Genomic DNA, 12,518 nt, shown 5'->3' with positions numbered 1-12,518 from the left:
GCGAGGAAGAAAATGTTCAAGAAAAAAGTTGACATTAAAAGAACTTGAAGGAATATTTCGTGCAGCTGAAAATTTGAAACAACTAATCATGGATGCAGACCCAGATATCGAGCGCAGTATGAAAATTTGCAGTAACATTGAAAAAAGATGTGTATCCATAAAAGCGAATTTATGATGAAAGGAAGAAAGAAAAGTCTGCGCAAACCAGCCTTTTGAAATATTTTACAAAGAAATAAAGTGAGTTATATATTGTAATTTTTTTAATTTCAATAAACTTTTGATTACTGTACTGCAAATATTTATAATTATCCTTTGTATTTATACTGCTGTACATTAAATTGCCATAAAAAAAACGTATTTTTAAAAATATTGATTGGTATATTGTAGGTCTTGGAACGAATTAGTTTATTTTGTATTGATTATTAACTTCAATTAGTGTGATTTTGCATAGCGTGCCATTTTCGCGGAACCAATTAATCATGCTAATCGAGGGATTCCTGTATAACTGCTTCAGCAATACAGATGAGTATTGTAATGCCTACATTACATGCACTTCCAATGGTATGGCTCCCACTGTAATAGACGGAACCACTGTGCACGCTGCCCTTAAGATATGCACTTCAAGTAATTTGCCTGTTGGTGGAAGTTGCGCAACAATAAAGATAGCTGTTTAAGTAATCAGAGTGCTAATAATCAATGAAGTCAGTATGATCGGTGCTGAGCTGTTTTTGCAAATGGATACCACGCTAAAACAGATAACTGGAAATATCGAAACAAGCTTTGGCAGGCGTGATATGTTCCTAATTGGGGACTTACATCAGCTGCCTCCAGTTTGCGATTCCAGTATGTAAACAGATAAGGCAGCGTATCACCAACCCATTTCATAATGTGAATAAGCTCAAATCCTATGAGCTTAATCACGTTATGCACCAGTCAGATGTCATGTTCTTGCTTGTGTTAACCAAAATCAGTAACAGAGCTAAATTAGATCAGACTGAGCAAGAACTTATTGAATCGTGATTGTTCACTATGGAGGAACCAGATTGCTTGTCCAAATAGTATATGACTCTACTTGCAAAATAATTCCATCGCTGAGTACAGTACGGTACAGCTGCACAATCCTCAGTGTCACAGAGGAGAAAGAGGAATCAGTTGCGTAAGACATTCATGGGTTGCAAAAATGCAGAGCAAGAAGCACGCGTTTGCCAGAAACTATAAAATGGCTGTTATCGATACTGGCGGATTACCATACGAGCTCCCACTGGTCATTGGAAAGCCATATATCGTCACTACCAATGTGGATATTACTGATGGGCTCACTAAAGGAACTGTGGGTAAATTATCCAAGATTGAATACAACGAAGTGCAAAAGATACAACTGTGACTTGAATTTACCATTTGCCTAAGAGCAGAAAGTTAGCTTGCAAGAAGGCGGCAAGATATATGCAAGCAAACAACAATCCCGCAGCTGTGCCACTCACAAGACGAACTGAGAGTATATTGTTGAATGACAACTGCACAATGTGTGCCAAAAAAATCACTTTCCCCTCATACCAGCTTGTGTAATGACGATACACAAGTCGCAAGGCAGCATGTTTGATACAGTGCTTTACGAGTACAAAAAGGGGCATAAACAGCAGCTGGTTTATGTCACTCTCGTGTGTTACTGACATCAATGAACTTTATATCGTCTCACTGACCAGTGGCAAGAGATTCTACCACTGATCTACAAAATAAGCTTGTCAGGCTTGCAACTCTATGGCTACAAACAAGACAGGGCAGCTTACTCGAATTCATCTGTGATAGGAACGTATATTCATGTGTTACAAGAAAATAACGCCTGATAAACAACAAGTGTTGATTTGAACCACCATTCATGCCGTGGCACTCAATCACTATATTAGTGCCCATGCCTAAGACAGACGGATGCAAAGTAAAATATGCCACTCACTACAAGATGTGGCAAAATCATTTCTCTCTCTCAACTGCCAAAGCCTACGGGCGCACCGTGCCAACCTCGCCAACACTGTTATACAGCAATGTCAAATCTTGCTATTATCTGAGACTCGTTTAGACAATAATGAGAGTTTCAGTAACCCAAACTTCAGTTACGTGGTTCAGTACAAACATGAAACCAAACGGACAGCTGGAGCCGCAATATATCACAACAAGATGGACGAGGTACACATTTTTACCCCATAATTAGAAGTCATCTGTCGACAAATGAATGGTTCAACACTGTTCAGTCTGTTGGCGATATATGTACAGAGGAGTGCTTGTTATCCAGTGGCCAAGTGATACAACGGTTGTCTGTGTTTCTCCTAATAGTGACATACAGGATATAATTGAAATCATTTTGCTGCTGTACTCAATTCAAGGTGCAGTACTGTTACAGAAAGAAATATCCATCGTCATGAGTGCCAATTTCAACCTTAACTTTGGATTAGAAGAAACTAAACCATTAATTACTTTCCTGCGAGGAACATTCGATCTCACTCTAAACACTAATTCCTCAATTTCAGCTACAAGATCGGGTACCTCAATTGATGCTGTTTTCAGAGACATTTAGAGATACATTGCAATCACAATATACGTCTCTTACTTTAATTATCATAAATCCATTGTGGATTTCAGTCTTCCAGCTAAAATTATGGAAATTTTAAATGATCAATAAAATATTTACAATACAAAAGCTCTTATTTCATATGCTTTTTTGTCTCTTGGCATCAGTTAAACACCAAAATATTTAAAAGAAATACAAAGGATATTTCATATAAAACCATGTACTGCATGTGCTCAGCATGCTCTGATTTTTTTTTTTTTTTTTTTTTTATCTTAATCAACACTTTGATTATGCACAGGTTTTTTTATTACTTATATTTCATATAAAGTTATTATTTTTTTCTCTTGCTCTTTTCAGATAATACCTGCCATCGTCAAGGAAGAAAGTAGTCTGGAGACTCTTGAGCATGCATCGCCCATTAATGATCCTCTGCAGAAGGAACAGGATCTCCAACTTCCTATTCTCTTGATGAAGCAATTCATTTGCTTGCAGGTGATGGTGAGGTAAAGTGAAACTTCTTCCTACCATGGATTGTCTATAATGATTTGAAAGAACAGAATACAGTGGACTCCGGTTATTTGGACCACCGGTTAATCGGGGCAGCCGTTTATTTGGGGCAAATCTTAAAAAAAACAGAAACCAATCGAGAAAATAGCCAGCGTTTACTTCGCTTAATTGGGATAGCATGCCGTTTAATCGGGGCAGGAGACCGCAGCACTGGAGATTACCCTACGATTGTCTCCGACGGTACCACGTGGTGCGGTAGAAATTCTGGAGGTCACAACCATAAAACAATAAAAACAATTAGCAGTCACCTGTTTATTGGGCTTTTCTGTTAGTGAAATCTATCATAAACAGACAGTAAACTCTATCTTACTGAATTTGTGATAATACCGACAGCTGGAATTCTGTGGGTTATTATGTTGAAATGTGTTTACACTTCCATGAAATCTTCAATATAAAAAAATTAATTTTCAGCTCTTCTCTTCATTCCTATTTTTTTAAAGCTTTGTAACTCGTTACTCCGTTCTCACTTGCGCATATTGTGTTACATGCAATTTGTGTGTGCCTTGTTCTTTGTTATTGATAGCTTATCTTTTTACTGTTTTAAATTTTCACCCCCACCCACAAATGTCAGTGAACAGAAATGTTAACTAGTTCATATATACATATTACAGTACGTATTAATTATTCCGATTATCACATATATTCTTCTGATTTTTACATATTGTTTAATTTTTTAATTGGTAAGGTAATAAAAGATAAATTTGTGCTTAATATATCTTTGCTTTTATAGCCTGTGGATAATATTCCTCCTATTTTCTCTAATTAGAATCGCTGTTTAATAGAATTAAAATTCAATTCACAAATGTGATCACAATGACCGGCGCTTACTACACATCGTATAGTGAACGGTACTTTACTATGTCGAGTTGGTCGTAATGTGATTTGATTGTACAGTGAACTAATTGTAAAGGGGGGGTTACGTTGTATTTTTAACTATTTATATGAAACTTCGGATAATTGGGGCAGCCGCTTAATCGAGCCAAAATGCACTAGTTGCGATGTGTCCCAAATAACCGGAATGGACTGTATTTTTCATTACTCATTACAAGATTAAATTAAATTAAAATTAAAGTTAAAATTAAGATTAAATTAAAAGTTTTCTGGTTTAAAAATCATAATTAGCAATCTTAACTGATTAGTGCTTTGATTAAAGCACTTCTTTTCTGAACTGAAGTTGTTAATTCAAACAGTTAACTTTGCAATGACTGGGTTGGGTCTGCCAGACCCACACTCTTATATTTATTTTTCCCATTACTCACTTTATGCAGGATTTTATTGGTAATTCTGGTACCTTCCTACTATTTTCTTTTCCTTCTTGCTGCTATCAGTTAGTCATTAGTGGGCTTTCCTTAACTAAATTAAGAAAATATATTGTTACTTTCTTTGCTATTTGCTACGAGATCCCGGGACAGGGAATGTCATTTAAAATTGAAAAGCTTATTTATTGCAGCTTCTCTGTTAGATTTTAAATGTAGTTCTTTGAAGACTTGTCCTTACTTTAATGCACTTTAACAGTAGAAAAGTAAAAAAATCTCTGTGACACATGGTAGAATGATTACTGCATATCACATGAAATGACATTGCTGATAGTATGAACACTGTGAATTGAAGCATTAGTAGAGGCACGTGATGCAAGAAAGAAAGCTTATGCAGCATCAGCCAAAAAAAAAAAAAACTTCCACTTCACCCCTCCGTTCGCTCAAAATACCTGTCCAGCTGAGCCTTAAATTTATTTAGGCTATCAACTTCCACAACAAGGAATGGAAGTCTGTTCCACCAATCAACTACCTGCTGGCTAAAGGCAAATTTCTGCACATCTATCCTACATCTGTCTTTCCTCAATTTGAATTTATGCCATCTCAGGTGGTTATTCTGAGCAAGAGGAAGAATCCCATCAGCACTGAGCATGCTCAAACCATTCAAGGCTTTATACACCTATCAGATCACCTCGCTGATGCCTCTAGTCTCCAGACACTGTAATTTGCAAAACTTAAGCCTTTCTTCGTAAGAGCACCCCTTTGTTCCATTCACTAATTTTGTTGCCCTTCTCTGTACTCGTTCCAGCAGCTCTACATCCTTCTTGAAATGAGGCCTCCAGACCTGTATACAGTACTCAAGGTGTGGCCTGACCATTGCCTTATACAAGGGAATAATCACCTCCTTATCCCTGCTAGAAGTGCACTGCATGTGTGTGGTTTTTAAAGTTTAAAGTACTTTTATGTTCTGAACAATGTCACAAAAAATTGTGGAATTTTTTTTTTTTTTTAGATGTACTGTAAGCTATGCACGTTTTCCCATGGGGCTAACAGACTCAACTCATACAGTGACAGTTTTTTTTTCTTACCTGGTTAATGAAGATTTAATCCTGTTGCAGGGTATTGTTGGACTGATTCTTTTTACCACTTAAAGTTGTCTTAAGCACTTATTGTTGGAGGTTGGGGTGCCAAATAATTCCTCTGTATAGTTCTGGTGATTGAATTTAGTGAGATACAAACATTTTATTTTATGTTGGACCAGTTTCAAATTTTCTCATAAGCAGATCAAATTAGTGTTGCCAGCAGCAGGTTTTAAATATACAAGATAAATTTTTCTTTGAAAAGTTATAGGATATATAAAATTAGTGTACAGAATGTTTCAATTAAAAGGCACTATATCACTTATTTTTTGGGTTAGGCTATTTGTCACCTGTTTATTTTTTATTATTTTTTTTTTGCCATTTTTGAGGTAAAATCTGTGAATTTGACAAAACTGTTTAGATTTTATGATTTTTAAATTAAAATCATAACTAACCAACTGCTTTTTTTCTCAATGGGAGAGTTGTTTTCTATCGTTGTTTTTCTAAAAAAAAAAAGTCATCTCTGTAATTCAGAAATAAAAGTAAACTGATTTGATTTGAAATAAAAATAAATATAACAGCCGGAGCATAAGGAGATGCAACACAACTGCACATGTAGCCAGCCATTCACAGCTAAACAGTGAATATTTGCACTATTGTTTGTTTTGGAAGTGCAGAGATGAAGTTTGGGACTAAACCAAAGACAGTGAACAGGTTTCCCATTGAGGAAAAAAAAAAAGCAGTTGATTAGCCGAAATTTGTCATTTTGGTCTTTATCAACTGGGCAGTTAGCATAGGGAGAGCAAATACATTAGAATTATGGAGTATCCTTAAAGCAATAGTTGCAGAAGCCATGAATTCATACATGTCATTAAGAAAATATAACCAAAATGGATGAATATAGAGCTAGCCAGTTTAACAGAGCACAAATGGTTGGAATGAAAAAGTTGAGTGATGGAAAATACTGAAGCCTATTACAGTTAGTTTGATCTGAATAATACTAAAGAAAAGGTAATGACTGATTTATGAGCAAGCACTGATTGAGAGAAGGAAGAGAACATACAACAAGAATATGTACTTCTGTCTAATGGGTTTTTGAAAAATCTTAAACAAGCCAGTTTATGTTGCTGATACACTGAACAATACTTCATGTCGATCTTAACAGACAGAAGACCCTTCGTAATGAAAAAGAGGCTTGTGTGACTGAGCAGTATGAAACTTCCAAGATCAAATTATAGAAGATTGCTTATTAGAAAACCTGCCCCCAAAGTTAATGGCATATGCCCAGTAATTTTGTGGAAAGTAGCATTGAACCATTTGAGGGTATTTTGGATTCAGGAGTTCTTTTGGGTTGAAGAGGTGCCAACATAGTGCCAGTACATAAAGGCAGATTTAAGAGCAAAATAGGTGACCACAGACTAGTCAATGTTACTTCAGTGGTAGGAAAAAAACATGGAGATAACGATCAAGAGAGAGCAATAATAGGAGGAAGAAAAGTTAGATCTAATTGAATTCTGGAGGAGACAGCATTTTTGTAAAGGGAAAAGAGATTTAACTAACCTGGTTGGTCACTGTAACTTGTGAATTGCTCAGGAGTTACGCTAACAAAGGAATAGGGGGCACAATGTCAAAATTTGCAGATGGTGCCAGGGCTGGAGAGTGGTTAATGATTATCAACAAGCAACTACTCCTTTAGTAATACTTTGATTGGCTTCAAAGGTGATCTAGTCCTGAGTTCCAAGTGTTAGTATCTAAATGATTTTCATGTGCAATTTTGATAGTCCCCTATCTTAGCAGCCAAGTTACATTTGGTTGCTAACAAAGAGAGCTAGCAATCTGTCATTCTCAGGGACAGTACATTCTGGAATTTTTGAAAATTCAATTTTTTTTTTAAGGCTATGCATATATAGCTTAAGTATTCAGGGGTAATTCATTATTTTTATGAGATAATATAGTGGCTCTGATCCCTGTAATCTTCTAATCTCTACAGAATGATAGTCACTAGCATTTAGCTGAAATGTTAACCCATGCTGCCAGATTGGTCTATTACAGAGGTTGTAATCACACCCTTAGGCAAGGTGATATACTTGCCTAAGGTAATTACATGTAGATTGCAGGTTAACATCAGGGAAACTCATTAATCCGCTACTTCAATGCTCAAAGCCATTACACATGCTAGTCTGTATTGAATGGTATATATACAAGTATGGTTGCCAACATTGAAAAACTTTTATATTTTAAAAAAGACTGATTGTTGATTAGCAATTTTGTTTCTGCTCATTTTCTGTATTGCCAATTCATCACTTCAATCAGTGCACAGCAACAACAGTATGTACTGTTTCAGTTGCTGACAACCAGCAAGCTTAAGATAGGTTCATCATCAGTAAGCAGGCAAATTAACACAACCAGCAATGGCCATTCTTGACACAGTATTACTGTACAGGCACTCCCCGGCTTACATAATACTCGACTTATGGAAATTAAACTTTTAAGTTTTTTCTGGGCTGGGCAAAGTTAAAAAAATCTTGGAAACTTATTTTGCATCCAGTAGGAATAAATGGAGGTACAGCAAAAATATCATAATATAAACCCAATGATTGGTTTTTTTTTTTTTTTTTTTTTTTTTGGACTGTTTTTTTGGTAATTCATTCCAAAGCCTCAGAAGTTGAAATTTTTGCTATATAATTAAACTATCTAAATCTCTAAAAGGTCATTTTTATAATGGAAATTACACTACACTTTCATATGTTCCGTTATAAAAATCAATTTTGAATGCCTTTGTGATATTTTTCTAAAATACATTTCTGGAGGTCACTACCATAAAACAATTTGCACTTTCCAGTTTATTGGGCTTTTCTGTTAGCACATTCCATTTTAAACAGGTAGTAAACTCTATCTTATTGCATTTGCAATAACACCGATAACTGGAATTGTGTGGGTTTTTACATTACAGTATTATGGTGAAATAAGTCCCCACCCCTTCACTGAAATTTTCAATTATATAAAAACAAATAAATTTTCAGAATCTTCTCTTCATTCCTATTTACTTATTACAATGGTGAAGGGAAAGAGACCGATGGAAAGTGCAAGTGTAGCGAGATCTAATTCTGTGCATCTATTGCATGGAATTAGGTCTCGCTGCTTCAATAGTGAATACTATTTTAAGGGACAGTGCGTGTATAAAAGAACATGTTAAATGATCAATGCATTTAAGATCAACAGTGATCACAAAACAGTGTTCAGGTGCCATTTCAAAGATGGAAAATCAGATTCAGAAGCAAGTGTCCCAAGTCCAATGGCCATTCAAGCAAAAGCAAGAAGTATTTATGAAGATATTAAGGATAAGTACAACGAACCGCAAGCATCGGGTGGTTTAATAGCTCCAAAATGTGCATATGGTGTATAAAATTTTATATACCATATGCACATTGTGGAGCTGCTTTTTTTTTTTTTTTTGCCACCTTAATGTACTTTTTAAGTTTAAATTTTATATAATATATTAATTTTTACAATAAGATGCATTTATCTAATTATAATGATGTTCAAGTTTATACTATAGGAGTATAAATATATATTTTATATATGTAGTGTGATGATTTTCTTGACCTGCTACACCAGTGCAGTGAACAGTTGCTCGAATACGACCTCAATTCTATATCCACTGCAGGTGAAGAAATCCAAAAGAAATCTGTGAGTGATTTATTTTATTTTTAAAATTAAAATAAGATAAAATGTAAATAATCATCAGTTAACTTCTTTCTCAAGATATCTTGGGAAAGTAGTTTATGCATAACATGAGTAAAATGTCTTTTTAGTCCTTTTTAAACCCTTGGATAAAGCAGCCATCTTATATGTTAAATATTCATCATATCTCTAAATTTATTTTAGGTAAACATATCAAGTAGTCATATATTATTTTACTATGCTGTTAATAATATTAAATGTGATGACATTTAATATTATGTGGCTGTGGGCAGTCCATCACTTCATTGTCTCTCTCTGTGATTCAACAAATTAAATGAAGTAGGAATTTTAAGATGAGGGATGAGTATTCCAGAAAAAAATCAGAAAACACCTTTTTCCTCCCACTACACTAAGATTTTATTTTTAATGTAGTGAAGAAGAAAAAATTGCTTTTAGTATGAGGAGTGTAAGTCATTGACTTTTGTGCAAGGACCTTTTGAATAAAGGTTAATAACTAAAATATGTAACGTGATTCTTTCAATGTTGTTACACTGGTGTGCACTCTGCATACCAGTATGCAGAGTGCACACCAGTATGGTCTGCGAGTCCTTTACAGTAGAGTAGCAAAGTGATGAAGAAGCCAGGCTTTTGCTGAATCTACCAAAAAAACACACTTCTGCATTGTTATCATGTCCTGTTGTTGTTGTAGAAGGAATCCCTTCTGTGTGTAAAATTTGTCATTACTGATATGTTTCTGGAGTACAGCCAGGCCTTACATAACACTAGTTCGATTAATGCGTTTTTCAGTTACTGCTATTTGAAAAAATTATACCACTTTTCACTTTACATGATACAAATTTCCAGTCAACGCAATTTTTTTTTTATGCGCTAGTTGAAAAAGATTTGAATCGCGCGTTAAGCTTACCGTCCGTTGGACAGGCAATAAACAAATATTTGCCTGCTGCTTGTCTCATTTTGTTCCATCAACCATCAGAAGAAGATGTTACTTGTTTGTCTCCCGCTAATAGTCAATGCACTTGCATTTAAAAATTCAAATTTTTAAATGAGCCAGATGAAAATGTTCCTGCGAAGGAGATAACGTTAAAAGAACTAGATGAAATCTTTCATATCGCAGAGAACCTCAAACAAAAGGTTCACCAGGGCCCAGAGAATATTGTTGTTGGCTATTGGAAATTGATTGATGAAAAGAGAAAGTCAACACTGTTCAAATATTTCCGCAACAGTAATTTCTTCATTGTGTATTTTATGTCAGAGGTTCTCGGTATCCTTAGTGTCTCAGTGCTTTTTTTTTCACAGCGCACCCAGACCAAAAGAAATACTTTACAGTTCCCTTTATTAAGCAGTTAGGTCCAAACAACTTAATAAGAAATGTTGAAACTATGAACTACCTCAAGCTAATAGTTCACTAATAGTTCGCACGGTGTCCGACAGATGTCGAGTATTGCTGTGTTTCCTTCAAATTTAAAATATTCCACGACGCACAGTTTGGGAATCGCTGTTTTATGCAATAAACATTTAATTCCATAATTATTTTCATTATCTTTTACATTGTATACAGTTAAAAAGTTATTTAAAAGGTATTTTTAAAATTCTTTATGGTCATTCCAGAAGGTCAAGGACCAATTATAATTTTTCCTATTGATTACTATATTCGATTAACACGTTTCCGTTTTGCGCAATGCACTCACGGTACAAATTAATCGCGTTTATCGAGGCCAGCCTGTATATTGATTGCATTATTATGTTAAGAGACTACAATTATGTGATGTAGATTAATTTAATGAATTATATATTTAATTAATTGTTAGTTTGTTAAATAATAATTGATTTTGTTGTAGATAAATTTTTGTATTTTTTATGTGGCGCACATAACTTACCTGTAAAGACTTTCTCACTAACACTTAGGTTCGGTTTCACACAGTACCACCACGAATGTGTGGATGGAAATTAATTTTTAAAAAATTTATGAGTTATGATATAATTTAAAATTGTGCGAGTTTTAATGTAGCATTAAAGATCTTTATAGCTAAATATAGTTTTATTACGCTGCTAAAAGTTGGATATATGCTAAAATAAAAAGCATTTAAAGGAAATTTTGAAACTGAAGTCAAAACTATTATTATTATTAATCATATGGTGCAAGGAAGTCTGAGGCTTATGCTGCACCAACCAAAAAAAAAAAAAAAAGTACCTTGAGAGAGAGAGGGAGGGAGAAGTAGGAGGGAATCACCAAAAAAGAGAAGAATGGTTATAATCCAGCTCAGGACCCTGGGTGTGCCAAGCCCATACTCACCAGATTTGACCACCAAATAAAATAGAAGAAAAAGTGATGAAAGTTATGAAAATATGAATTCATTCCAAGATCTCGGAAGTTGAAATTTTCACAATATAATCATGAAATTCAAGATTCCTGACAGGAAAATTTAATAAATTAAACTAACCTAATAAAAAAAATTAGGAGAGTGATTTTCCTTTATCCCGGAAATTCACGTTTCACAGAAGTGAGTCATCCACACCTTCACTAAATTTCATCTGTCTCTGTTTACATAGTAGGTACAAGTGGTCCCTAAATCAGTTTTAGCTGCTGTGCAATTAAACTTACAATGTCTAAGAGGAAATCCTTGAGTGTATTGGAAAAGGTGGAAGTGCTTAACGGTGTAAATTGGGGTGTTAAAAAAAGAAATCGCTTTTAATTTTGGTATCCCTGCCAGTAGTGTGTCACCATTCTGAACAACCGTGTTTTGATTTTCAAACTGTTTGAGGAAACAGGACCTAGTTGGAAGAGTGCAAAATTATGCCTAATATGAAGATGAAGCCGTTTTTAAGTGGATCAAGTTGATTCCAGACCAAAACATGCCAATATCAGTACCATTAATAAAAGAAAGGGCTATGGAGTATGCATCTTTTCTGGGGATAAAACATTCCAAACTGGTTCTGGTTGGTTGGACAAATTTAAAAAGTGCCACAGCTTACCCGAAAAACTTATTCCTTGTGAAAGTGGAATTGTAATCTAAGAAGGCTGTACCAATTGGAATTAAACAGTTTAAAAAAAAAAAAAAAATATGGAGGACTAAGAGCTCAAAGACATGCAATGTTTTAAATTTTTAAAAATAGACCTGTTTCATTAGATGAAACAGGTCTCTTTTTTAATGTTTGCTGAACAAGACACTGACTTAAAAGTTATTGCAAATATAGCTCGTAATTACTGGGAGATTTCTTTTCCTTGGTCGAATTACTGTTTCAAAACTTCTGATGTCAGCATTTGCTTAGATCGTGTCAATGAAATTATTCTTGTAGGAATGGAATCATTTATTTCACACACCATTTAAAATCTTGTCCTTGGTTTTC

At 34.7% G+C, this 12,518-nt stretch overlaps 1 protein-coding gene across 1 annotated transcript in view; it reads left to right on the top strand.

The window, feature by feature from the left end:
- Xbp1 (X box binding protein 1) overlaps positions 1–12,518 on the top strand; it is an 89,897-nt gene that overhangs the window by 74,398 nt on the left and 2,981 nt on the right. The window contains exons 4-5 of the mRNA XM_090374284.1: positions 2,921–3,066; positions 9,054–9,155. Of these exons, the coding sequence (XP_090230410.1) occupies positions 2,921–3,066; positions 9,054–9,155 (248 nt within the window). The remainder of the gene's footprint in view (positions 1–2,920; positions 3,067–9,053; positions 9,156–12,518) is intronic.

Source organism: Mastigoproctus giganteus, chromosome 5 (assembly GCF_048544385.1).
Source record: "Mastigoproctus giganteus isolate SK-2022 chromosome 5, ASM4854438v1, whole genome shotgun sequence".
In the NCBI taxonomy this organism is placed as follows: Eukaryota; Metazoa; Arthropoda; class Arachnida; order Uropygi; family Thelyphonidae; genus Mastigoproctus; species Mastigoproctus giganteus.
The sequence above is the reverse complement of the archived record's forward strand: the minus strand, read 5'-3'. Positions and strand labels throughout refer to the sequence as shown.